The 26611-nt window shown below is 36.0% G+C and overlaps 1 protein-coding gene across 1 annotated transcript in view; it reads left to right on the top strand.

Moving 5' to 3' along the window:
• Positions 1 to 26611, top strand: part of TMEM131 (transmembrane protein 131) — a 93228-nt gene that overhangs the window by 16962 nt on the left and 49655 nt on the right. Inside the window, exons 2-4 of the mRNA XM_036379145.2 lie at positions 2680 to 2741; positions 14000 to 14040; positions 20532 to 20600. Of these exons, the coding sequence (XP_036235038.2) occupies positions 2680 to 2741; positions 14000 to 14040; positions 20532 to 20600 (172 nt within the window). The remainder of the gene's footprint in view (positions 1 to 2679; positions 2742 to 13999; positions 14041 to 20531; positions 20601 to 26611) is intronic.

Here is a 26611-nt window from a genome sequence, read left to right as displayed (position 1 = left end):
CAGTCCATATTATCCTTGTGAAAGAATTGTTGCTGCTTTCTGGTCTTTGTACTGATGGTGCATTGTATTTAAATCAGGGGAGAAAAGCCTCAGAAATACTAAGAATTTGTGATTAGATGAAATAGCCTTTTATGCTTTGCTGGTTGTTAATAGATCATTTATGTAAAAAGTTGTTTTCTAATGACTTTTTTTGTTTGTGCCTAATGCCACAATCAAATGCTGTGTATTCTCTGTTTCCAAACTGGAGATCTAGATAGCAGTAGAATGCCAAAAAGTCCAACTTCAGAGGTGCAGTTCCTTTTGATTAATAGGAAGGTTTCCTTGTATCTATAATTTTTAAAATTGTGATTGCTGAATTCCAATGTATCAAATACATGAGAAAACATAATTTCATTCTATATTTCTCCCCAAGTTAAAAATTGAGAATTTTCCTTCTGTGCTAGTTAATCTGTAATTTGGGGTTCTTGTGCAGAGGATAAGCATGACACTTCTGTGAAATCATGATTAACTGTCATACTCTGCATTTTAACCTAACGTGTCAAAGCTTCATTTGACACTGCAATACACTTAGCCTTTTTTTCAGTGATTTTAAAACCAAAATTAAACCATGAAATGAATGTCTTGCATCATATATATTGCCAGATAAATTAAGAAGAATTCACTTGTTCTTTGTTCTGACATTAAACTTTAAACTGGCAGACCTATTCCAGTAATTTAAGTTTTAAAAGCCCAAAATTTCATAAACTGTAGGACTTGATTTTGTAACAGCTCTTCAAGTGCTGTTTTGGTTTGTTTGGTTTTTGTTGTTTTTTTTTTTTAAATCTCTTGCCCTATGTTCTGTATAGCTCTTCAGTATAAATGATTGACCAAACTCCTGATTCTTGGATCAAGGATCGATTTTTGTTTGTTTTGGGTAACATTAAGGTAATAGCAATAAGCACACACAAAAAAATACTAACTTATTGCTGACACTACTGACTAGGACTTCTCATGGCACTGAACGTATTGCAGTGTCAGTGTAAATATTGCAGGACATGTGTTGTTTATGAGCTCCCCCTTTCTTCTCTGTGGTGATTCTCACACTCCACCTGAGCTGGGCTTTCTCAGCCTGTGCATGTTAGAGTTGTGTGGTATGGTAGCTTGAAAAGTAATTGTATAAAACTTTGTTATTTGGAGATCTTTTAAATTTGTTTCAGGGTTTTTGCATACTAAAAGAGACTTAGAGACAATAGCAGCAATCTTTGTCTTATATTAATTTTTACTTTGGGTCATATGAAAGCAAGGTCGTGGAGCTTGTGCCTTTAAGGTGAAGGTATCGAAATGTGTGAGGAAGTCAGGGATGCAGAATGGGGTTTGCAAACAGTGATATGTTAAGTAGCACAGTGAGTTTTGGGTACTGAGTGAGGTGTCACCAAAGCAGCCAGTGAGGAAATGTTTGGGAAAAATATATGTCAAAGCTAATGTTTCTCCATGTGGTAGGTGCCTTTACTCCTGTCTACCAAGAGTGCTTTTCGTTTTCTAAAAGTACTGACATTTTTTTTGTTTAAAGGATCGTAGAGTGGCATTGTTGGTGATGTCATAATAAACAAAGCTTCAAAGTGGGAAATAAAGGTCTAAGTGTCCTTTTTCAGACTGGGATTCAAAATTCATCTTCCAGAAGCAAACAGTGTACTTCTGTGCACTGGGAAATCTTTAATTTCTTCCTGTAGAAGTTGTTCCTCTTTGTGGAAAGACAGGAATGTTACCAGTCTCTACTTCATCTAGTACATGGTAAAGACAGTCATGGAAAAAGGACATAGGGTAGAGGAAGAGTTATTTACAGAACTTTTTTTTTTTTAATACAATTTACTCATTTGAGATTGCTGCTCCATTTTATTCTAAAGACCTCCTTTGTGTGTGTGTGTGTATGTGAGTAGATTTTTGGGGAAAAATATAGAACTCTTTGATCTTTTCTTTCCTCTTTAAATTGTACTCATTCTTGTATAGATTATGATATTTATAGGAAGGGCAATGCCCTTATTCTTTGTCTTTAGAAGAAAGTTGCATTCCCTACATTTAAGAGGAATTGAAAAACAATTGCCTGACCAAACATGTAGAGGAAATGAGTGGAGTGTTTGAGGATCCCAAACTTGACTGAGGCATGAACTTTTCATGGAGTTTAGCCTTATGGTACAAACACTTCTAAATTGTTTCAAATTTTAATATGTTCCTGTCAAGATGGAGTGGATTGTTGCCGTGCCAAGGATTAGGCTGCAGTGTGAAGGAGGCTTTCCAGATGTACACTAAAGATTATTGGTGTGTAAATGATACAGAAATTCTGTTTGTGTCTGAACTCTTTGTGGGCTTAGATGTATTAAACTTACTTGTTCAGGTACCCAGCCTGTCATTTTGATGAAGTATGGAGTTGGTTTGGTACAGTCACTCTTTTTTGAGACCCTAGAAGAAGTTGTTCCCTTTGGAGTTTAGCATTTTTAAGGTAAAAGACTGATTTGCCAAGTGTGGTGCTTCTCAAGCAAAGTTAGTGTCACAGATTTGTGTTTGTTATTTTGGTAGATTATACATCATTATTTTGGTTTGTCATAGCTCTGTCTACAAAATTAAGATGTTTAATTTGTTTTTCTGATTTAGTAACAAAATGGGTTTTTGTTACATTACTTAGTTTTTTGTTTTTCTTTGCAGCTTTTATCCAGTCGGATGGCATAATAGAAATGCTACGTTTTGATGAAGGAGACCTATTGCAGGTATGTAGTCTGAGTAAATCGTCTGATCCAGCAATGTTGCATCTTTTTGATAGCTGCTTTTTGAACTCATGGGTTTGTTTAGTTCTGAAAACAAGCAAGCATTAAGCTCAAGTTCACAGAACCTTTGAACTTTCTAGTTACTTTCAATAGTATGCTTCAGTGTGGCCAGAGGTTCTGGTTCCTTGATATTTTGTGTTGGGAAAACTCGTGGGTATTACCACAGGTGCTCTCACAGGTTCTTCTCTCTTTCTCAGAAAAATTGGAGGATACTTTGTGTTTAAGGCTCATCTTGATCTAGAGTTGAGATGCAATTGGCTATGTAATCTGCTGGAACTGCAAGTGTTGCAACATTCCCAAACCTAAAGACAGTTCTTGGAACCAAGTTACCACTGGGTTTAAAGAAATTGTAATTACTGCAGTGAAGTAATTACTGTTGCAAATAGTTGTTTTTCATGTATGATGTTGCCATTCCTGTCAGTTCTCTTTTTGGTCTGAGTCAAAACAGGAAAAAAGTTAATTTTAAAGAATATATGCTGAAATTTTGAGATGGTGGTAGTAGCTAGGATGACATACATAGCAATCTGGCTTGATACTAGAGCTGCATAGGTGTGAAGTTCTATTGACTAGGATTTCATATGCATTTATTTTGTGGATTGCATGTATGTTGGGAATATTTTTGTTAAAATTCCTTGATGGTGATAGTCTACTACTTGAAAGGGAGCAGAGGAGTTACTCCTCCAGCATCTTGGGAGAAGTGGAGATAAACCAAGACTGGAGATGTCTTTGATACCTCAATCATAATTAATCACTGTACTGAATTGGTTGTTTTTTACATTAAAAAAAAGAGAGGAGTTAAAAAAATATTAAAAAAAGAGGAGTTACCAGTGCTTGATTTATAATTCCTATCTCCTGTGTAGTTGAGAAAAGTCAATATATGCATCAACATATTACACATTTCAGATTTATGATGTTGCCTTTTTTGTTTTTTCCCTGCCTTCTAAGTTGTTTAGGTTAGTTTTTTTCTTTCTTCAATCCTTGGTCCTTAATGTAACTCAGGAATATGCTTCTGTGGATGTTAAGACTGTAATGTCCAAGAGTAAGATACTCCAAAATTATGTAAGCTGGTTACAGGCAACATTGCTGTTAAAAACAAATAAGAAACCCCCACTACAAACCCCTCAAAAAAACCTCCCAAACCCAAACACCCTACCAAACAGGCAAACAAAAAAGCCTCAGGTTCTTCATTAGCCAGTTGTTCAGCTGTCATGTGCTAAACATATTCTCATAGTAGATATCTGTGTATAGGTTTATGTTTGGATGTGTAGAGTAGAGTGGTAGAAGTTTTCCATATAGTGGTTACAGTTTCAATTATTAAAGCTTTCAACTGTGAATATTTCTTTAACTTGCTTGAAGATCCCACATATCACCACAAATAGAAGGAAAAAACCCAAAAGACTCAGTTTATTTTCTTTTACATACTCTACTAGAACACATTTGGTTTAATAAAATCAACATATATCATTGGCCCAGTGTTTAGGGTAAAGATGATAGATGATGGGTAGTTGCATTCACTCATCTGTAGTTTAAGTGTTCCTTTATCACCAGGTTTATTTTTTTAAGCTAGTTCAAATTAATCATTAAAATCTGTAATGATCTTACTTATTTTAGCACTATATTAACCACTAGTTCTTAGACTAGAAAGTAATGGTACTGCTGTGAGCCACTCAATAAGTAATATCAAGATGGGAAAGTAAAAGAATTGTTAATTATACTAACCATTGCAAGATGTAGAAATATTATTATGGTGGGACAAATCCAAGCAATTCTGCATTGGGCTGCCACTTCCCTTAATATGTTGCTGAATGTTTTATTTAAAAGAAAACAAGTGAGACAAAGCTTCTGATAAGTGGTTTGTATGTTTTATGTTATGGTTGTGACTCTTAAGCCAAACATACCTACATAAGTGAAACCACTTCCTTTTAATGCAAAGGATAGCATATATTGTTTTCTCTAGCTTACAAATTATTTGGGTATTTTCATGTAGATATTAATATGGTGACATCTTGTGACTGCTTCCTGGAATTAAAAAAAAAAGGCAATTACACTGTTGTGAAACTAGACTTATGTCTTGTGAACAGCAGTTTACTAAAGTTTTAAACCTACTGTGATGTCACTGACTGTTTCTCTTTCGACCTTTCCATAAGCTTTCACAAATGGCTGTTGTTCATTACAAATGCTATGATGTAGTGGTAAATCAGTATTGTCTGTTTTGTCACCTTCAAACAAATGATTTGGGGTTTTTTTTTTAATATAAAAAACAACCAATTCAGTACAGTGATTAATAATGATTGAGGTATCAAAGACATCTCCAGTCTTGGTTTATCTCCACTTCTTCCAAGATGCTGATATCTTTAGAGTGGAAGCAAGATTTTTCTTGTTTGAAAGTTGCTTTACAAGTAAAGTAAATCAAATGCCTTGAATAATTATATTTTAGGGATTCCTGCCACTTCCTTCCAGTTAGTATGAACCCTATTGATACTGGTTTTTTGTACTAATTTGTAGTATATACTGTTTGTAAAATACTCCTTATGTCTTTCAATCACACTTCAGGAATTCCATTGTAAAAAATGAATGTGTTGAAAAGTTTGGTTTGACCAGTCTGACTGAAAACCACTATTTATTGAAAGAGAATAAATCTTTAAATATTTAAGTAGAAAAGCATTTCATTGGTAAAAATAAACTGACAATGGAAATTTCATGAGCTCATGCTACTGGATAACTAGCAAAAGTAGAGACTGTACTCTCTGGGTGTGGACTTAGAGTTTGTGGTTTAGAAAGTGCTATACTGTGTAGTTCAACCTTCTGAGAAAAGTGAAAATTATATTCTTTAGCATATGTGTTCAGATTAAAGGTTTATATCTAAATAAACTTATGCTAGTTTTGCCTTTGGATTAAATTAAAATAACGAGGGAATTTCTTATTTCTCTCTATTCACATGAATTGGTCCTTTAAGAGCTCAGCTTTTTGAACTCTTCAAATAATTCATTTAGATCCCGAATATAGGGTAAGAATAGTATTAATGTAAATACAATGTAGGGTTTGGGGTTTTTTTTTCAATAGCAGGTGGTTTGCAGATGTCTGTATAATTGTTTGTCACTTCAGAGTCATAGACTTGGTTGATTGTAAAGGACCTTGGGAGATCATATATTCATTTTTCAGGTGGTGTTGTGTGTAGATGGGCTATGCCTGGCAGGTGCTTGACTCTTCTGCTCTTAAAACATGTAGAGAAGTACAGAAGTTTCATGCCTAAGCTGGTTTTGCTGCTGCTTTCTTCTCAAGGGCATGTGTACACTTGAGTTTTTTGTTAGGTTGTTTTACCTCTTCATCATGATACTTTTGTGCTGAAATCTACCTGTAGCTTCTTCATGCAAGTTTTTTACAACACTCAATTTACTGGATTTTTATTTGTCATTACTGAAAGTGTAGCATTTATTTGAGACCTTGTGCTGAGAGAGAGGACAGAGTAGTTCCTTCCCTGTCTAGTAACGCTTGTTTTAGTAATGCCAAAATGAGTAAGTTTTTGAGAGCATTTTGTTTGCTCATATAGTTTGTATTTCACTGTGCTTTCCAAGCACATTGTTTTCTTTAGTGTGCTATCAGTTATTCCCTTCCCAGTTTTACCTTTAGGCTCTCCTTCAGCTGAACTTTGCTACGTCGGTGTAGGCTGTCCCCTCCATGTGTCGTCGTGATTATTTGAACCCTTGTCCAGACCTGACAGATGCTTCATGTCTCTGACAGTGATGTCATCTGCAACAATTAGGAGAGCTGAAATAAACTACAACTGTTACTTTTAATAATTTGTCCTTTCATGTTAAGCCAATATACTAGCTCACTTTTTGAGGACGTTACTTTGAAAAATGAATGGTAAAGGAAAATTTATTTTTCAGAGCAAAGATTTCTTTTCTTTTCTATTTTTTTTCTTTTTTTTTTAGTTAATAAATGACTTTCCCTGGTCCTTCTATTTGTTATTAGAGCTTTTGCCTTGGGTATCTAATATTCTTCTGGACAGTGTAGTTGGGACCACTATTTTATAGAGTTATTAAATTTTTTTTTTTTTTTAATTCAGACTGTTTGGAAAGTACTTCTGCTTATGTAGTAGTATTTTTAAAGTAGTGTATTGCTAAAATGAGAAAGGAAAGCGGTAAGACTTTTCAAATTATCTTAACATGAATCTGCCGCAATAATCATAAGTGTTTGCAGCCATTTTTTACAGGTAAATTCCTAGAAATTATTTTACTGATAATTACTGGTTTGCAGAATAGCTGAAATACTGGGAATAAAGAAAGCCTATGTGCTTATATATACTTAATACATATTTGCTGTCTTTGTTCATAAATTGCTGTAAACTGCTTGTTACAGAGACTGATAGTGAGAATTGGTCTTCTGTGACAAAGAGACAGGATCTTAATATGACTTGCAGTGGGTTCTGAAGACATGGAACCGAATTACCTTTGTAGGACTCAGCTGTATTGGTCTCTTACTGATGGAAGTTTACTATTTTCTGCATGATCTCTACTTCATTCTCAATAGTGCAGCAAAGAATTCTTTTAACACTAGTGGCAAGCTTTCAGTTCTGGTGTATCAGCACTAGTGTTTTCAGGGTGTAAAGTCTAAGCATATTTTTTAATTACCTCAAATTTTCATAGTCTGTGTAAATCCATTTTTTCATATTTTATATTCATTAATTCATTCATTAATTTTCATATTGTATAAAAATAATTTTTAAAGAGATTTGATGTGATCTCCATTGATATTTCTGTAGCCCAAGTGTTAAGAATACAGGCTTGCAGGTGGGCAGTAAAGTGGCTGGACCATTGACCTTGATGGGTGTATTCTACAGGACAGAGTTCAGCTGGCAGTTGGTTACCTGTGATGGAGCTTGGAACTGAGGGCAGCATTGCTCAGTGCTGTCTTTAGCAGCCTGGTTGGTGGCATGGAGAGTACCCTCAGTGAGTTTAGAGATGATAGCAAATTGGCCAAAGTAGCTGTTACACTGAAAGGAAGGCTGCTGTTCAGAGGGCTTTCAGCAGGCTGACAGGAACCTCATGGCATTCAGCTCAAACAAATGCAAGGCCTGCACCTGAGAGGGAACAACAGGATGGGCTGGGCCATGGCAGCAGCACTGCAGAAAAGACATGGGGGGGGTTCTGGAAGAGAACAGGTTGAACATAAGTTGTCCATGTGCTGTTGTAGCAAAGACAACTGCCAGCCTTCTGACTTGTGAACAAACGTGGACCCAGAAGATAAAGGGCGTGATTTTGCCCCCTCCTGTGAGACTGCAGCTGAGTATTGTGTCCAGTCCGGGCTACCCAATGTGAGGAAGGCACTGACATACTGGAGCAGGCACAGCAGAGTAATACAGGATGGTAAGGGGCTGAAAGGCTTCTCATGTTAGGTTATATTTTTTTCAGCTATTAGGAGAAAAGACCAAGAGGAAAACTGATTTTTGAATTAACACGAACCAGATTTTCCTCTGTGCTGTGGAAGGATGAGAAGCCTTGGACACAGATTCCCATGCAAGAAAAAAAATACTTTTAAACTTGAGGATGTTCAAACACTGGACCAGTTTATTAAAAGAAGTCGAATTTCTATCTTTTGAGATACCCAAAACATGATGCTGCAAAGCTCACCTGCACTTAGGAGACCTCCACTGAGCAGCAGCTGACTAGATGGCCTCTGGAGCTTTCTTTCCCATGTATGTGACTTTATAACAGAGTAAGAGCCATCCTAGTTCATTGCCGTGGCTTGTGAGCAGCTGAAGTTCTTCTGCTTCTTGTACTGGAAGAGTTGCCATCCCCAGGCTTTAGATTAAAAATAATTGGTGCCCAGGAGTGACTGTTGTAAAGCCAGTGTCAACAGCATGTGTTGCATCAGCTACAGTGAAGTGATGAGGTTTTTGTTTCCTTATGTGAGTTTGGGTCATGAAAGACCAGGGCAAGAAAGGCTTCAGTCCACTTTCAGCTACCTTTCAGATTACAGCATTCGTTTTTTCATTATCTTAAGCAAGATATAACTCATTAATTAAGTTTATTTTAATTATAATAATTATTAGCATAGAGCTCATGAAGATTTAAGAGCAATGAAGATTTAAGCTGTCATTTATGTATCACTTTTGTAGCTATCTCTCAACATTTAGTTGCAAGCAGCACATACCTCTTCTACAAGAAGGAACCAGACCAGCCTTACTATGAAATAGCGAGATGTAAAATGTCCTGAATCTTTAGGACTGCAACAGTCTTTTATATTGGTGTGGCAACTCTATTATGTATGAATATAGAAAACTTTGGTTGTTGAGAATTTTGTTAATATTAAATAAATATAATTGGTGTTGGATATCCCTGCTCTTGAACCCCAAGAGGGTCTGCCTCCTTGCATTGCCCCAAATGTCCTTGTTGAAGATTTCTGATCTCTAGCTTAGCTGCTTAAACATAGGTAACCAGTGCTATTTGAGATGTCCTGGGCATCTGCATGGACCTGGCAGATGTGGCACAGGGTGTAGGAGAAACTGTGTCCTTCTGGATGTCAGTCTGGGAGCAGGCAGGCTGCCCTAGGACATTTATCTCAAGTGGCAGCAGATGCCTATGTTTAGATGACTGAATGTAGTGCTAGGTAATATGACCTCTTATCAAGAAGTGAAGAATAGCTATTATAACAAATTGTGAGACATTAAAATTAACTTGGTGGTTGTGGCTGTTTGTTTGTTTAGTGGGATTTTTTGTTTTTATGTTCTGGCTGAGGTTAACAACCATGGGTATTTCTTTAGAGATGGCCTTCAGGCTGTAAGGTATTGATTTTGATTCTCCATGTATGCAAGATTATTGTCTGGTGTCTTCCACAATTATACTGAGTCTTTAAAAGTGTACTTTGAGGTACAGATTCTCCATGAAATCTGTCTTGAGAATATAACCCTATGGAGAGAAACTGTTCCTAAGTCTTGAAATCATGGTGTTGGCTGACTGCCTTCAAATTTTCTAGCTCACTTTGTGCAAGTTTTCTCGAGATCTTTATACTGAAATCCCTTGATTTATAGTTTAATCCTACTGGGGTTACATAAGAGATTAAATTAAGACATGATACTGTTAAGAGCAACAGCCTAAATGTTATCTTCTGTCTTTAAATTAAAAAAAAATGAATTAAAAAAGAATCATCTTTCTTCAAGTCTTGAACACAGCCTGTTGGGTGGAAGGATCATAAATGCCCAGTACTGGTAAAAGGGGTGATTTTTCCCTTTCTCGCTTTTCCCCCACTCAGTTGTATATTTCTTCTGTTCCTTTTGTGCTGACCTTAGGTTTTGTTGTTAGGGATTTGGATTGGGAAATTAATCCAACTGAAGGGTTTTTTTTCCTGTAATTTATCTTATTATATGTCTTGAAATATTAATAGTGTACACATGCATCATACTTCCTGATCTGTGCATGTCAATATTTTAAAGAGCATACTTATGTTTCTCTTTACCTGATAAACCAACAGTATTAAGCAAAGCCTATACAATAAATAGTGGATTGATCAGGTACATGGCTTTAGTTCCTGACAGTTTTCTGCAGTCACAGAGGAAAAATAGCAGGCCAGATTGCAGTACAATAGGTCCACAATTATACCTGGAGATCAATTTTTTTTAAAAAAAAAGTGTTTAGGACTTGTAACTGAACATAGTTGTATGTTTTTGTTTACTGCATGACTTGAAAGATTGATGTGTAATAAAAAAGAGTGGTAATTATAGAAACTGCCACATGAGATTTATTTTTGGTTTAGTTCCATGATGCTGTAGTTGCTGAAGTTGGTATGCTATTTCTTTGCTCTTGATTGACACTGATCCAAAAAATGAACTTTAAAAACCCCAGTGAAGTCCACACAACAAAATACACACAAAAACAATCAAACAGAGTAAAAAGCAAGCAGGTCTTGCTCAAAAAACAGAAAGTGTAATTAAAATGAATTTATAATATTGCTTGTGTTTAATGGACATCTGAGAGCAAAAACCAGGCTTTTTCTTGTAAGCATGAATCTTTGGTGGATTTTTGCTCTTAAATATTTCTCAGAAATACCAGTCTTAGCAGAGTGATTTATGATTTTAAACCTGATCTACAGATATTCGACTTAATATTTTCATAGCAAATCAGTAGTTTCAGAACATAGGGGAAAACCTTGGATGTGCAGTCAGATAATTCAACTCCCAGCAGTTAACTACAACATGGCAATGTAGTAGTTGCACTTTTTTTCAGATATGAGTATTTCCATTTCTTTCTGCATTTTTTTCTGGAATTTAATTTGATCTCCATTGCCCTCTGTCTAAAAGTTGGCCTGGGTGGAATCTTGGACTGAGTCTAATATTAGTAATATTGACAGCCAATTATGATGCTTAAGAGTACATATAACTAACAACTTTCTGTGTGAAATTATTAAATACTTAATAGAATGTGCTGTCTTGTTAGAGCCAAAGCTAGTTGTCAAGGATGGGGCAGTGCTGGTAATAGCTATTTTAGTTGCCCTGTCATAGGATCTGAACCTGTTAGTTCCATCATCGGACTGTCAGGTAGCTGCTGGTAACTTAATTATGTGCTTTAGTTATGTTTTGAAAGAAAAAACCTTTCATTGTTGATAGAAAAATGTTTTATTTGATTTTTGTGATTCGTGTGCTTTAAAGGACATTGGTAAGGATTACAAGCTTTTATATACAGTTTTGTATATCTGTTAATTTTACAGGGCAAGTCCAGTTGTGGTTTAACTCCAGCTGGAAGCTCAGCCTCACACAGCTGCTTGCTCTGTTTCCCCCATGAGATGGGATGGGGGAAGGGAATCTGAGGAGTAAAAGTGAGAAAACTTGTGGAATAAGATAAAGACACATTAGTAGGTAAAGCAAAATAAAGCAATCACGGAATCATAATCTCAGAATATTCTGAGTTGGAGGGGACCACAAGGATCAACGAGTCAAACTCTTGGCCCTGCACTGGACAGCCCCAAGATTCACACCATGTGCTTCAGAGCATTGTCCAAACACTTCTTAAATGCCTGTTTTTGTGCTAAACCACCCTCTGGGTGAAGAACCCTTTCCTAATATTGAACCTAAACCTTCCCAGACACGTGCTGTCACAGAAGTCATATACTCACTGTCCTTATCTCAAGCCATGAGTTTTCTCATGGTTGAATTGAGAAAATAATGTGTGGCAACTTGAAACTGGAAGGTTTGCCTATGTCTTTCCAGTCTGAGGAAAATATAAGGTGTGGAAGGAAGAGATCTGCCTTTTTGTGTTTAATTTCTTTAGATTTCAGAGCTAATTAACTTGTTAATTAGCAGTACTTGCTAGAAAGTGTTAGATAGAAAACATTTTGTACCTTAAGCATTCATCACTTAACTAAAACTGATTTTAAATGTCTTCCTTCTTCATTTTAATTTAATTTCTCTTATAGCCTGTTGTAAATTGTTTCAGAGTAGTAAGTATTTACCTGTATCTTACAGGAAATAGAAAAAGGAATGTGGCATCAGAAGTTAAGAAGCTGAACTAAAGCTTATCAGTATATGAGTAATATACCTTAGCTAGGAAAACATGGAAAGATGTGTAAGCTTTTTTTTCTATTCAGTAAATTAATGGTGTTTAAATGAAGATTAAGATATTGACTGGTTTCCTAATTACAGTACTAACATAGAAGGTATATTTAAAGAAAAGCTTGCTGACTTTCGAATTACAATAGCATAGTATAAAACACCTTTGCTTGTTTTTTAGTCTTTTCTTCACTGAGTAAAAACTCCACTGATTATTCTGTACTATAAAGTGTAATTTCATGTGAACCCTTTCCTGCAATATTACTTCAGCAAGGCAGTCTGACTCCCTATATCAGAGGTTGTAAACAAAAAAAAAAAAAAAAAACCAAAACTAAAGAATACTCTGTATTGCCTTTCAAAATTGCAAATAAATCTCAAGTTACAAAAGGATTAGCTTTGTTTTATGATGGTAAATAATACACTTCCAGCTTTCTTTAGTTTGATGTGAACTGGAGGGTGAGTAACCAAATAACTTCATTTTAAATCTGGAATGCTACTTAGATTTACAATCCAGAATTGATCCTTGACATGAATCAAACATTAATATTTGTAGACTCAGTGATTTAATAGGAATAATTATAAAGTTTCCAAAAAGTGTCTCCAAATAGCAAAATCAAATTCCTCTAATAAAAGAATCTATATTTTAAGTAAAGACAATTTTTAAGAAACTATTTAAAATACTTCTAGCTTAAAAAAAAGATACAAAGTGTAATTTTTAGCTGAAATAGAAGTAAGTGAAGTGTCCAGCAAAAGGGACTTGATTTTTAGTTCTGAAATGAGATACAGGTTTGCAGTCCCCTTGCAAACAAATGACATCGTTGTACTAGAGGTGAACTGGTCAAGGTGCACTATGGACTTCATCAGACCTGTGAGCTTTTTCCCCCACTCTCAGGAGATAAGTATTCTGGTTGGCCATGAAATGTCTTTAAGAGGACAACTAAAATCCTCAGTTTGATCTCCAAATCCTGTGGGAAGACAGAAGTTTTCCAAGTGTGGTGTGCTTTAACATTAGCAGTATTAGAAGGACGCTGCATACACAGGCTTCTAATCCAGTTGGTGTTTCTTAGGCAAGAGTAAACTAATTGGGAGTCCCTAGACAACCTAACCTCCTTGTTTGCAGGTAATTAACTGAAATGTCCAGCAGAGTGGAAGGAAGGGTATGAATAATAGAGGCTAGAAGATCATTAGCAGAGAAGGAGGAGATGGTGTTTCCTAGTCAAATAGAGATTATAGCCTTCTTTGTTTTCTAGGTGGTAAATTACATCAATGAGGTAGTTGGCGGACTATTTCTTGTTTTATATGCTTTTCCTTGTAGTTTGTTTCTTACATCTATCTATGCTAGGCTTTTCTTTTGCTCCATACAGTGTTATCATTTCCTAGACTTTTTTCTTCTCTCAGTTTTTAGGTTGTTAAGTTGCTGCTTGTTTTGTAGTTTGTGGGCATTACTACTACAATTCTTGTCTAAGGCCAAACTTAATTTCTCTAATTGGAAAAAGCCAATTTACATTTTCTGCTCAGGTCAGAGCTTCTCCTTTTTGTTTTCAAGCTCTGATTTACTCACTTGTTGCAGTTGCCAGGTTGTTAAGTTGGGGTTTTTTTCTTGCTGGTGGTATAATGCTGTTGGCCTCTTAAACTTAATTTTTTTTTTCTTTTACAGACTGAGACAACTTTAGGCCTCAGTTCATATCAACAGAAAAGGTAAGCATTTTCTAAAAGTTTAAAACAGACTTTAATCATAAGATTTGTGATACTTTTCATAAGAATAGTAACATTTTAATGTAAAAAAGATCAAATACAAACCATGTTATTTTTTTCCAATTATTTTTCTCATACAGAGGAAATGAAACTAAAGTGAGATAGTTTTTAATATCGAACAGCTCAATCATGGAATGGTTTGGGTTGGAAGGGACCTTGAAGATAAGCTAGTTCCATCCTTCTGCCATGGGCTGGGTTCCTGTCCCTCACTATCCTATCAATAAGGAATTCCTTCCTAATATCTCATCTAAACCTTCCCTCTTTCAGTTTAAAGCCCTTTCTTTCTCATCCTAGTACTAAATGACCTTGTGAAAAGTCCCTCTCCACCTCTATTGTAGCCTGTTTTGGGTACTGGAAGGTGCTCTAAGGTCACCTCAGCCTTCTCTTCTTCAGGATGAGCAGCCCCAACTCTCCCAGCCTGTCTTTGTAGGAGAGGTGCTTTGTCCTTCTGATCATCTTTTATGGCCCTTCTTGAGGAGGATGCTTCACAGGTGGAATAAAAAACTGAAGAATTCTTTGATTCACTTTGTGACTTTTACCACAGAGTAATTCTGTGTAATTAAACTGAAAGTCTGCTTGTAGATTTTTTATAAAAGTAATTTTTCTATAGTTTCTTTTATTGAGGAGAAAGTTTGCCTACTTCAAAAACTCTTCATGTACTCTTTGAGGAAAAACTTGATGTTATCTTTGATAGATTCTTCCCTGCATTCCTTTGTGCCATCATGAAGTCGTTACGGTTGGAAAAGACCTCCAAGATCACCAACTCCTACCTTCAGCCATGTGCCACCATGCCCACTAAGCCATATCACAGAGTTGTTCATGTACTCAATTTGTGATGGTGATGTCACCTCTTCCCTAGGGAGGCTGTTACAGTACTTAACCACATGATGGTTTTTTTCTGAATATCCAACCTGAATCTCCCCGGCTCAGCTTGAGGCCATTTCCTCCTGTTCTGTCTCTGGTTGCCTGGGAGGAGTCTGACCCCTACATGGCTACAGCCTCCTTTCAGGTGGTTGTAGAGAGCAGTGAGATCACCTCCAAACCTCCTTTTCTCCAGACTAGACAACCCATGACCCTGTGTTGTCTTCTCCTGTCCTGAAGACATAATCTGTTACTGAAGAGTTTGCCGTGTATGATACCTGAGAAGGAAAATAAGCAGCCTCTTTTTTCCCTGGTCTCTTATTTTTCTCTGAAGAATCATCAGATATTCTTTTTTGTTGAATGAGTGCATTGAACAGTAATAATCAAGCTTGTTTCTTGCACAAGTAGCATTCAGCAAGCTATCATAGTGCATTTTCAGTAAATAGAGTTATGTTTTTTCCAAAACCTGTTTTCTGTTCCTTTTCAGGAAATCTAGTAAAAGAGTTTTCCATTTTGAATGAGTTCCTATTTTACTGTGTGTATAGTTGCTTAATTGTGGGTTTAAGATCCTTCTTTTTGCAAGTTTTGAAAAACCTAGGAAATCTCCAGCTGTGGACAGGAATGCAAACAGCTGTAGTTATGTGCTGCAGTATGTCAGATTGCAAGTATGAGAACATGAATTTACAGGAATGATAGTTGAATGAAAGATAACAATGATTAGTGTATTTCTGTGTCTTGGATATAGCCAGACCTTATGGAGATTCTTTAAATGGAATAGTACCTTGTTTAAATCATGAAATCTCAATGGCAGGAAGAAAGTGCCTATATTGGCATCCATAGATTTGGTGCAGTATTGTTTCCCAGAAAACAACTGAATTTGGAGGTTCTTGAGATTGAGTTCATGGACTAGATTGCTTGCAGGATTTTTTAAATTTTAATTTCTCAGCTAAGAAGATTGCTTTCTGTATTGGAAAACTTCAGTGTTCTAGACTGTGTTCTGTTAAAACACTAGTTTAGATATCTGAAAATAAATAGTCCATTCCACTTAAGAGTGCTAGCCTATTTGAAGTTCAGTCACAATGTGATGAAGGTCTGCATCACAAGGTGTCTGATACCATGTTACATAGCAAATACCAAATTTGCTTTCTGTTTTTCTCTCTCACTACTGTTACTGGTTTTGCATGAATCTTTCCTTGAAGTTTTTTTCTAGGTGATTTTTTTCAATGGCATTGCAAAAAACAATACTTCTCTTGATGTCTTGTCTTTCCTTGTTCTTATTAGGGATTATTTCTTCTTCTTGGTATAGAAGAAATAATATTTCTTTCCAATATTTTTTCCCTATTTAGGCAGTTTATTCAGTTCTCTGATCTACTTTTTAGCACTAAGTGGAAGGAGGGAAATGAGCTAGCAATTTAATTTGTTTTGTTCATGTCCATGGTCAGGTTACAGTGCATCTATTCAAGCTTCTCCCTGTTCTTTCCCCAGACACTCCCCCTTGGGAGTTGCTGGCTTTGAACTTTGCCTGTTACAAGTGTGTTTTCCTGATATAAGGTTAATATTGACATATCTGAGCTAGCTACTATCTGGATAGTTTATAAAAAAAAAACTCTGCTAGTCTTTTTTATTCATCTGCAATTTTAGCAGCAGCTTCTGCCAGATACTGAAGTGGTCAATTGTTTTGTGGAAGTTCACTTTCTCGCTGAACCTGTGATTAATACCCATATTTCTAAAAAAAAAATCTAGTTTTAAAAATTAAAATATCTCAGTCTTATTTTTAAATATTAACAAGTTGTGGATGCACTCAGGTTGCTTACAGAAGATTTTTAGCTCGAAAGGTCTGCAGTGGCTCTTTCGAGGATTCTGGCACAAAAAGTACCCACTGTGAAGCATTTGCCAATTTGTCATTTTCAAGGTTCACAGAGTTATTTTTAGATACACTTTTATTTGATTTTGTGGTAATGGAAATAAAGTAGCAGCTTTCTGAGAGTTCTTGTTGCTTAATAAAATCATGAGAATTAAGTTGTTTCACAACTTAATTTCGCTGTCTTTATTTCTTTACAATTTATGGCACAAGAGAGGAAATAAAACCCTTTAAACAACTGCTGAAGTAATGTGGGAAAAAATACATGTGGAGTATGCTTAGATTTGAATTTTCTGCAGTAGCAATTAAAGATGTTACAGATAAGATTCCACAGAGCACACAACTCCTACAGAAATCCCAGAACAGCTAGAAAGGTAAAGTGAGGATACAGAGACACAGTTGCTGCCCAACTTTGCAGAAATCTTTAAGTACTGTATGTGACAAGCTTTTTCTTCATCTCCAAATGCAAAGATGTGCATTGATTATCTACAATTGAGTGCCTAATACTCTGATAAACAGCAAAGCATTATGGAAGTGCTGAAGAATGTCCTTAAGCTAGAAGAATATTGTGGTTCAGCATAGATGGACACCCATATCTGCTACAGTGTTTGCAGGCATTGCTATTTTGACCATGTTAATGACAGCATGTGTGACAAATACTATTGAGACATGAAGATGCACTTCAGTGAGTTGCATCTGGGTAGCAGCAGTATCTTAGTTAGTAGTTGAGATAAATGTCCATTCAGATACAGCATGGATGGAACAGGGAGGATAATGAGCCTGCTGGGCACTATATGTAGCTCATTCTCAAGTCTCATTTTTAAAATCAAAATTCTTGCAGAAGGAAGAGGATGTTGAGAACATGTGAATTATGGGTCCATGTGACTCCTGGCCAGTTCTTAGTCTGCTGGCAGATATCTGCAGTCCTCTCTTCCAGATGCATCTTTTCTTTTTCATGCTGTTCTTCTTGTCTTTAAAAGTTAGAAAACTTGAGGCGTAGGGAAGGAAAAATGTTTAAATTGTGATATAAGACCGGGAGCCATATGTCTACATGCATACAACAGTAATTAACTTCATGTCATTATGCTGTAAAGTTGCCCTTCCCATGGGTGTATCCAGCCTTCGGTGAGCAAGTATCCAGGAGAGCAGGAGACATTATCATCATTTCCTTCTCTGCTGCAAGTTGACTCATGTTGGGCCCTTCAGAAGGCAAAGTTTGTGGATCCCTATATTGCTTGCTCCTGTTTGAATCTTATTACAGTTCTTACTTTTATTATAATACTTGGCATTCATTATGATGTTGCTGCCTTTACCAAACTTTAACCAAATGTAACAAATTTTAAAAATCTGTGTTGTCCAACTGGCTTTCCAGGATAATATAGCTCTGTGTCCTGAGAAAATGTTGCCTAACCTTTTGTGTACGTGGAGAATTGAGTATGTAATGATTGTTCAAGTTAGGCCAAGTTACTCTTGGCAGTGTTTTCAATGCATTTGAAATAATGATATTAATTATCACTATTGTAAATATTTTTAATATTTTTCCATAAAAGGAATTGATAGGTTATTCTGCCAATAATTACTGACACAAAAGAGGCGCTATCTAACTGTTCAAAGTTCTAATTTTGGAAGAAATGGACAGAATTATTTTTAAGATCACTCTAAGATGAGTGGTTTCTGTTTAGCATTACCTTCACAATGGAGATACAGGAGCTTTTTGGCCTTTTTCATTTTGAAATGCACTCTAAATTGTTTTTAAAATTAGACTGTAAACTCTGAAGACAAACTAGTCACTTGTTATATCCTTATGAAATTTAACTGCTAGTATAGTTTTCCAGTTGTATTCTCCTATGTCCAGTGTCTCTGTAAACCTCATTTTGTTGAGTATTTGTTCTTCAGTTTGAGATTTGTCTTTAGCCTGATAAGGTGTACCCGAGCACTCTCTTATTTGACAACTGTAATGTCTCACAGTCACACTTAATAGTAGCAAGAATTTTAATTTTTTTTTTGTAGACCTGAATACAGTTTTTCCTATTGGTGTCTTTTTGTATTTTCACTTCTGTTTTACTGTGATCTGCAAACACATGGCATATGTGTACACACACATATTTAAGTATATACTAAGGCTGACTGGATGTACTAAGCCCGCTCCTGTCCTGGTAGTGTTTTATTACTTTTATGTGGACAAAGCTGTTTTTAGTGACTAGGCTCTGTAGCATTGGAGATGCTTTGACATTCAAACATAGAGTGCTAGAAATTGATTGTCATGCTATGTATTATACTTGGAGTGTGAAGATTAGTCTCAGAGTTAGTGAGTCATTGAGACAATGTAATTTTGTTTAAAATGCTTTTGATTTGATATTGATTAAAGGATACAATTAAGCTTTCCTAGCCTATTCTTAAACTGTTACTGTAAATAGCTTCCTTGTTGAAGTGGTTCTGAAGTATGGTAAGGCATCGGAATTTGATCAATAATTAGCTTTCCTGGAATTGCACTGGATGGAATTGGGTTGATCTTTGCTCAAGGCCTCAGCTTTCATAAGACAAGCCACATGTGTGTGCCCCATTTCCTGGCTGCTCCTCCATGCTGAGGCAGAGCTGCGTCGTTCTGGGTAGAACTGCGTTTGTGAAGTAGTTTTCCTTACCCAGGACAAGTGGCTGCAGCTCTGTCTTTGGACATCTAGGATTGATACAAAGTCAGAAAACAAGAATCTAAACTAATAAGTCTGTTTTAATAATAGGGAAAAAAGCATTTGAAGAAAAAAAAGCAGCTGTTGATCCTGCCATTCAGGAGCCATTGATTTTCTTCGTATTATTCTTTAGTGTTCTGCAATTTTTTTTTATATTGTTGTCTCCCTTTTTTGGTTTTTGTATGAATAGGGTTTTTACTCAGCTCAATTACAGTTACAGAGATGCTTAACTGTGATCACAGTCACATCATTCTGAATAATAAAAAAATGTTTTGGTCAATGAAACCACCTTGTATATTTTACTTTTCTTTTTTGTTGTGAGTTAACTATTGTGCTCTATATAACTATACTGATAAAATAAGCAGTAGTAGAGAATGCTTCCAGGTATGATGTTGACTTCACTGCTGGATTGTTTGAGTGCTGTTTAAGTTTTGGCGTTCATCTACTAGAATTCTCCTAAAGAGTATCCAGGGGGAGGTCAGTGTAAGCAAAGCTAAGGAATCTTTCCAGAGCAGAGTCATTGTCTTCTGGATATTGCAAGTTTTGAACTGTATTGGGTGTTTTCTCACATGTGGCCTCAGTAACTTCAAGTGCATTCAAGATTGTTTATGTGCTAGTACAGAAGTAGCTGGAGAAACTCAGGATGTGTATGTAAATTACTGTTACACATTGGACAATATCCAACACCTCTTTCATTGCAATGTTTGGACATTGCTATGAAAGATGATGTAAACCTTTTTAGTGTGTTGTTTTACTCAGCCATCACTATATAAAGGAGAGGTTTACACTTCAATTATGTCCATTTTCAAGATATGTACTCTTACATAATCTTTCTTGGAGACACTACATGTTGTAAAATTGCAGTATTTTGACTGGACAAGTTTTTGTTTGTTTGTTTCTTCTTTTGAATTAATTGCTTTATTAGAATTAATGAATTTTGCTAAGAGAGGGCTATATGAGATGGGAAGGGAGCAAAAATGTGTCATTTAATAGTATTTTTTACAACATTTCAATTTTTCTTGTAGTGTATCCCTGTATCGGGGAAATTGCCGACCTCTCCGGTTTGAGCCACCAATGCTGGACTTCCATGAACAGTAAGTTGAAAAGTCTTTTGATCTATTTAGTTATGCAAATTAAAACAAAAAAACCACCCAAACAAAAGAAGCCCCAAAACAAACAAACAAACCCAAAAAAACCCCTCCATCCGCTGCAAAAAGCAAACAGCAAATAACAAACAAAACCCCAGAAAATGAATAGGAACAGTGTTTAATCTGATAGAGAAGGTTGTATACATAGATTGCATTAATAGATTGTAGGTGTAATTGACTTACAGAGGGCTGCTGTACTCAATATCATGTAGTATTAAGCATCATGTAGTGACCTGTCAGCTGCTATGGTTTTGATGATTTAGGTACTTGCACAGCTGCTCTGCAGAGTGGACAGCTTTAAGTCTAGAATGTAATGTTCTGAGGTGAGATTACCCCTCTGCTTGAATATAACCTGTGTAAGGGAGCATGTACTCTAGCACATCAGTTTTACTATGGCTTTGGTGGCAAAGAAACTGGCTGTGGATCTGCAATTATTAGAACAGTAATGTTGAGTTGTGAAAATACAGCCTCAAGCAGAGCAAATAGCCTCCAGGAACTTAGCTCTGTGTTCTCTACCTTGCAACTCATTGCTGTTTCCATTAAACAAAAGAAGGAAGGAAACCAAACGTTTCACCAATGTACCTGTTAGTTCTGAGAACTACTTCAATCTTAACTTGTCTTACCGTGAACTGGTTTCTGTGTATAGGTAGCTCCAATCCTTTCTTCCAACAGTCAAAAGTGGTTCTGGAGTAGGTGTTCATGGAGCCTCTGTGCGTGATTGGTACTTAGACCAATGCAAACTGTAGTGAAAGCATTTCAAACATTTGTTACCAGTTCAGCCTGGAAGAATGAAAACAGCCCAGGTGTGCCTTAGCACAGCACTCCCTCTTCCATCCTCTGCCAGTACTGCTGCTGGATGAAAGGCTGTTTCATTTACAGATCAGCCACAGATTATTAACAAAAATGTAGTACTTTTTTCTGTTGGAAAGACTGTTATGCATTGTGGTGACTATGGAGTTGAATAGCAAAATATCTCATGGTAAGCCCTACTCTACTGCATCTCTGCTACAAGAAAATTAGGTTATAGTTAATAAATTATTTTAATGAGTGCAGTATGAATTCAAACTTACAAAGCAGTGTGCTTTTTGTTAGACCTATTGTAAACTTACCAATTGATTTGAGTTTAGGTTAGTTTCTTTTAAAAACTGTAGAAGTTTTCAGTTCATAGTAATTCTGGACTTTGATATTGGGAATGTATTTTATACACCTTTTTCTATAAATAAATTTGATGTTCTCTGAGATATCTTTTAAAGGTTATCTAGCATTTGCATGCTTATGCTCTGAAGAAAGCTACACATGCTTTTTTGTTTTGTGGACTTCCAAAGATGATTTTTTTCTCCCTTGCTACAAGTAGATCCAAGACAGTACTTAGAAATACTTTAAGTCCTTCTTCATTATATTTTGGCTTTTTACATAAGCTGTTCTGGTCAAAGCTAAAGGCACTAAAGAAATAGTATAAATCTAATACAGTGTTAAGAGTAACACAAATCTCTTACTTGGGAATGGCTCTGTATGATACATGCAAGCTGCACTGAGGGATTGCTGCCTTCTGTCAATTAAAATAAGGAACCTGTGTGTTAGATCGTGATTCATTGTGTGTTCCTTCTTTGGTTTGGGTGGGTTTTTTGGGTAGCTGTATATCATTAATTAATCTTTTGTCATTTAGGTTATAGTCTCAGGCAGCAATCCTCTCGTGATTTAATAAAACTTAAGTGAGTTGCCAAAAGCAATTTTCAAAAAAGTTTAGATATGGAGCCCTAAAGTTTAGTGTAAAATCTGTGAACCAACTCTGAGAAATGCTGAGTAACTCAGCCTTATGGTGGGAACAAGCTGCAGGTGCCAAGTACCTTGGAAGTCAAATAATGCATATTTAAGCTTTTGAGTTTTTGCCTTTTAAATCAGCCAGGGTTTTCACATTCAAATTCTGGTTTTCTGTCTTTGTTATTAATGGATTTTAGAAAAGGCATAAAATGTGTGTTTTGTTTAGGTTCTGAATATGTACTATACCCAAGGGGTGTTTTGTTAATAGGTAGCATGTAGCATATCATAGAGCAAACTTTTTCCAAGTTCATCTTTATGCTGAGCTGTCAACATGTATCATATCTAGGCTAAAGAAAGATCTAATATTTATTTTCAGTTGTAAGTCATGTCATATTTTTCCTGTGACATTTTTGGTGTGCTACAAGTGTGTGGGTTTAATCAGTTGTTTCAAAAACATGTCAACTTAAACAGGAATAATAGTTAATAATAGTTACTTATCTAAGGATCTCAGAAAATCAAAACCAGCATTAAGTTTATAAATATGTGTTGTAGACACACTTCCTGTATTCCACCTGGAGATGAGATTACAATGGCCTTCTACTTCTGGTTTATAAGTTGGAGGTTTTTTTAATGCTGTTTTAATATAAAGCAAATCATATTCTACCACTTTGAAGGTAGTCCAGGTAATCTGACATTTATCACAAGAAATGCATGCTGTATGTTAGGATATGCAAATCTTTAGCTCACTTGAAGAGATCCCAAATGTTCTTTGTATACATTAAGCCTCTGGGAATGGGATAGAACTGAGGCAGGTTCTCCCATATCACTGTGCCAGGGGACTGCTTGAACTAAGTGTGGAATACTCATTTGGATATTTAATGTGTAAGCCTCTTTCTTGTGTTTCTGAAGCAACACCAATATTTTTCTGGAACAAATTCTGCAACACTTTCAGTATTGGAGATTCAGAGCTTTAAAGAAAACAAAAAAAACCCTTACACCTAAAGGCAGCTCCACAACTACCTGACTTTTTTTACCAGCATTCTGTTCCTTGCATTCTCTTTTAAACTGTTACTCTCTCCTGTTGTTAAATGGGAATAAGTGAGGTGTTCTACAAACAGTAATCATTATGCTGTTCTCCGTGGTTTTGGGAGTTGGTTTCTCAGAGGCTATTTTGACAGAACAGTCATTATCTATATGATAATGACTCTCTGTTTAAAACAGGTCTTCATATTAGAGATCTTAGAGATGGCCACCTGAGGTGAAGGCTGAAGAATACTTTTACAGGGCAGTTTCCATTCAGTTCTTGCACCTACTTTGTGGGAGAACGTGGATCTTCACAGATCTCAATGCATTGCCTTTACCTTTGTTAGTTCAGCTCTGACAGTATCATAAGTGAAGTTTAAGTTCTTTAACTAAATTTTTTTATAGAGGTACCTTTTGATAATGGAGCACTTGTGTATTGAGTATTTTAGAATTCTACCACAATATAAGCTAGAACTACTTATCAAAAATTTTTTTAGATCTGGAGATATTTTAGATGAAGTTGATATCCTAACCCTGTTTCATAGAAATGATTGGTAATTTATGAAATAATACTTCTGGTTGCAGTAATATTTTAATCCTTGATTAACATATTCTTCTGTGATGAATGGAGGTTCTCGCTTCACTCAATTTGAGTGAGGTCCCATTCTCAGACGAAATTTTCTCGTTGGTAGGGCAGTATTCTGAAGTTCTTTATTTCAGTTTTATATTAATAATCTCATTTTGCATTTCCTTTGAAGTGTTTTGATTGGGGGATTTTTTAATGTTTTCATATTTCTTGCTTGTGAACTCTAGTATTTGGCAGGATATTCTGTGAAGGCTTAAGCTGGGTTTGAAAGCAATTGCTTGGCAATGTTCAAATATTGAGACCTTGCAGGTGTGGAGACCTTATGTTACTCTAAGTAACGTAAGGGACATGCTTTACTTTAAGGACAGGATAGTGTCAGAATGGGTAAAAATCTGGACAATATAGCCTATCTTAAACCTGTCTTAATATACCTCCCTTTGAATCTAGACTGCACTGCCTACAGTTATTCTTCTAATTACATGAACTAAGAACAAGCAGACAAATGAAAAGGGGGCATTCAGAAAGTGAAGGTGTATCATGAATGTGCTACACTGCAGTGTAAATGGATTTATACCCTCGTAAGGCTTGTTTGGTGTAAAAATTAGGGGAAGGACTAGCATGAGAATGGAGAAATTATGTTGTTAGCAGTTTAGCTATTGGAAGTTTTCTTGAGCTATAGATGAAATGTTTGCATCTACTAGTATACAGTAGATATTTACATCCTTAAAGCCATGGGAGTTACTTGAAGTAATATAGGATTGATATAAGTTTAGCAAAATGGTCTGTTTTCTTCATGAACTCTAATCCCTTATACAAAAAATAGTGAAGAATTTTAGCAACTAGAGAATTTATTCAGATGACTATTTTTTCTCCATTTTAAGTACATTTACTGAAAAGTAAGTTGCCTACAATGTACATCCAAATGTTTACACAGTACATATGATACACTTGTAATGTGCGAGTTTGAAATTGTTGAAATTTTAAAGAAATGTTGCTAAAGAAAACTTCATTTCCCTTGGAGTTTGCTGAATGTGAGAAATTGTTGACAGTAAATTGACATTTCATCCAGATCTGCCTCAGCTTTTGTTCGCATATCATGCTAGACTGCACAATGCTGCTGAAAGTTCATTACACTCTAGATTCATTCCAATCACACTTGGTGACGTGATTGGATAAACTCTACTACTTGTATATGTGGTTTTGATAACTGTTTGGAAAAGGTGTGATTTTGTTGCATGGAATCTACGTTAGATTCCTAACTTAAAATGGAGCACTTGCTCTATTTAGTATGTTACACTGACACCAACTTTTTGTCAAGTCTAATGTCAAAGAACTTTCTCTGTTGAAAGTCAGTGAAATCTGGAAACTAAGAAACAACAATGTAAAGGTTAGTACGTATACAAAATCAAAACCCTCTGTTTTCTTTTCTTTTCTGAGTTGGAGACATGTTTGAAAATGCAAATGTATGTGCTTCAGCTACTCTCAACTTCAGGTAAAGAAGCCACTTGCCTGTGTCACTCAACCGGTTTTGTGTGAAGCAGGAAGAATGCTGTACTCACTATTTCTCTGGTTTTGTACGTGATGCAGGCTTCCTTTCTGTAAGGAAACTAGCATTTTCTTCAGAATCAGGCACAAAAGGCATTCTCTTTCAGTCTCTGGAGGTAACCTTGTAAGACCAGCTCGTTTTGTTTCTTTTAATTAAAAGTTGTTGGATGCGTTACAAAGTCAACACCCCAGTTCTTATTGTTGGAGCTTGCTCAGTCTGATCTTCTGGCTACAGAACCATCTTCATTGGTTCAGGAAGTTCCAGAGCCTAGGAGAGTGTCCAGGGCACATGACTTTGTATGCTTCCCACATTACTCTTCTGCCTTCTAGGCATCTGTTATTCACCCCTCTCTGATAGGATACTGTGTGACAGGATACTGATTTAACCCTTGTGACACTTCTGATATGTTGCGTGACAACAAGTTTTACAGTTGTCTCTGCAGTTGCCAAAGATGCTAAATGAAAAAATACATGGGGGAAAACATGTCAAATTCTCAGATGTATGAGGAATTGACCAGAATTGACTAGTGAGTATATTTACCTATATTCTCAGCATTTAAAAATGCATCTAGGAAGCCTTTGATTGACTTCATCTCTCTCTCCAGTCTCATTAGAAAGAGTAAGGGATGGAAGAGGAAGAATATATCTGCTGAATTAATATCTTTTGCTTTTCAGTAATAGATCTGTATCAGTTTTCATAAATCAAGTGAGCTTAAACTATGTGCAGTAAGAAAAAAAATTAATTGCCCTTTCAAAAGGGCATTTATGCAATTTGTATTTGCTTCACAATGAGTAGCTACATATTTTTGCCAGTCAATTTTGGGCCAGTAACTCAAGAACTCATCTCCTCAAAATTTGCAAGAGCTTATTTCCATTGTTAAAATAACCTACCCTTTGATCACTGGAACAGCAGTGAATTCCATTACAAGGACATGCTTACAATACACTGCAGATACTAACTCAGACTTTGAAAAGAGTTGAGTTGCAGCAGTAAAAACATTAACACAGGCTTCTTTACCCATTTGACCAGGCACCTCACCCT

This window comes from Molothrus ater, chromosome 2, assembly GCF_012460135.2.
Source record: "Molothrus ater isolate BHLD 08-10-18 breed brown headed cowbird chromosome 2, BPBGC_Mater_1.1, whole genome shotgun sequence".
Taxonomy (NCBI): domain Eukaryota; kingdom Metazoa; phylum Chordata; class Aves; order Passeriformes; family Icteridae; genus Molothrus; species Molothrus ater.
The sequence above is the reverse complement of the archived record's forward strand: the minus strand, read 5'-3'. Positions and strand labels throughout refer to the sequence as shown.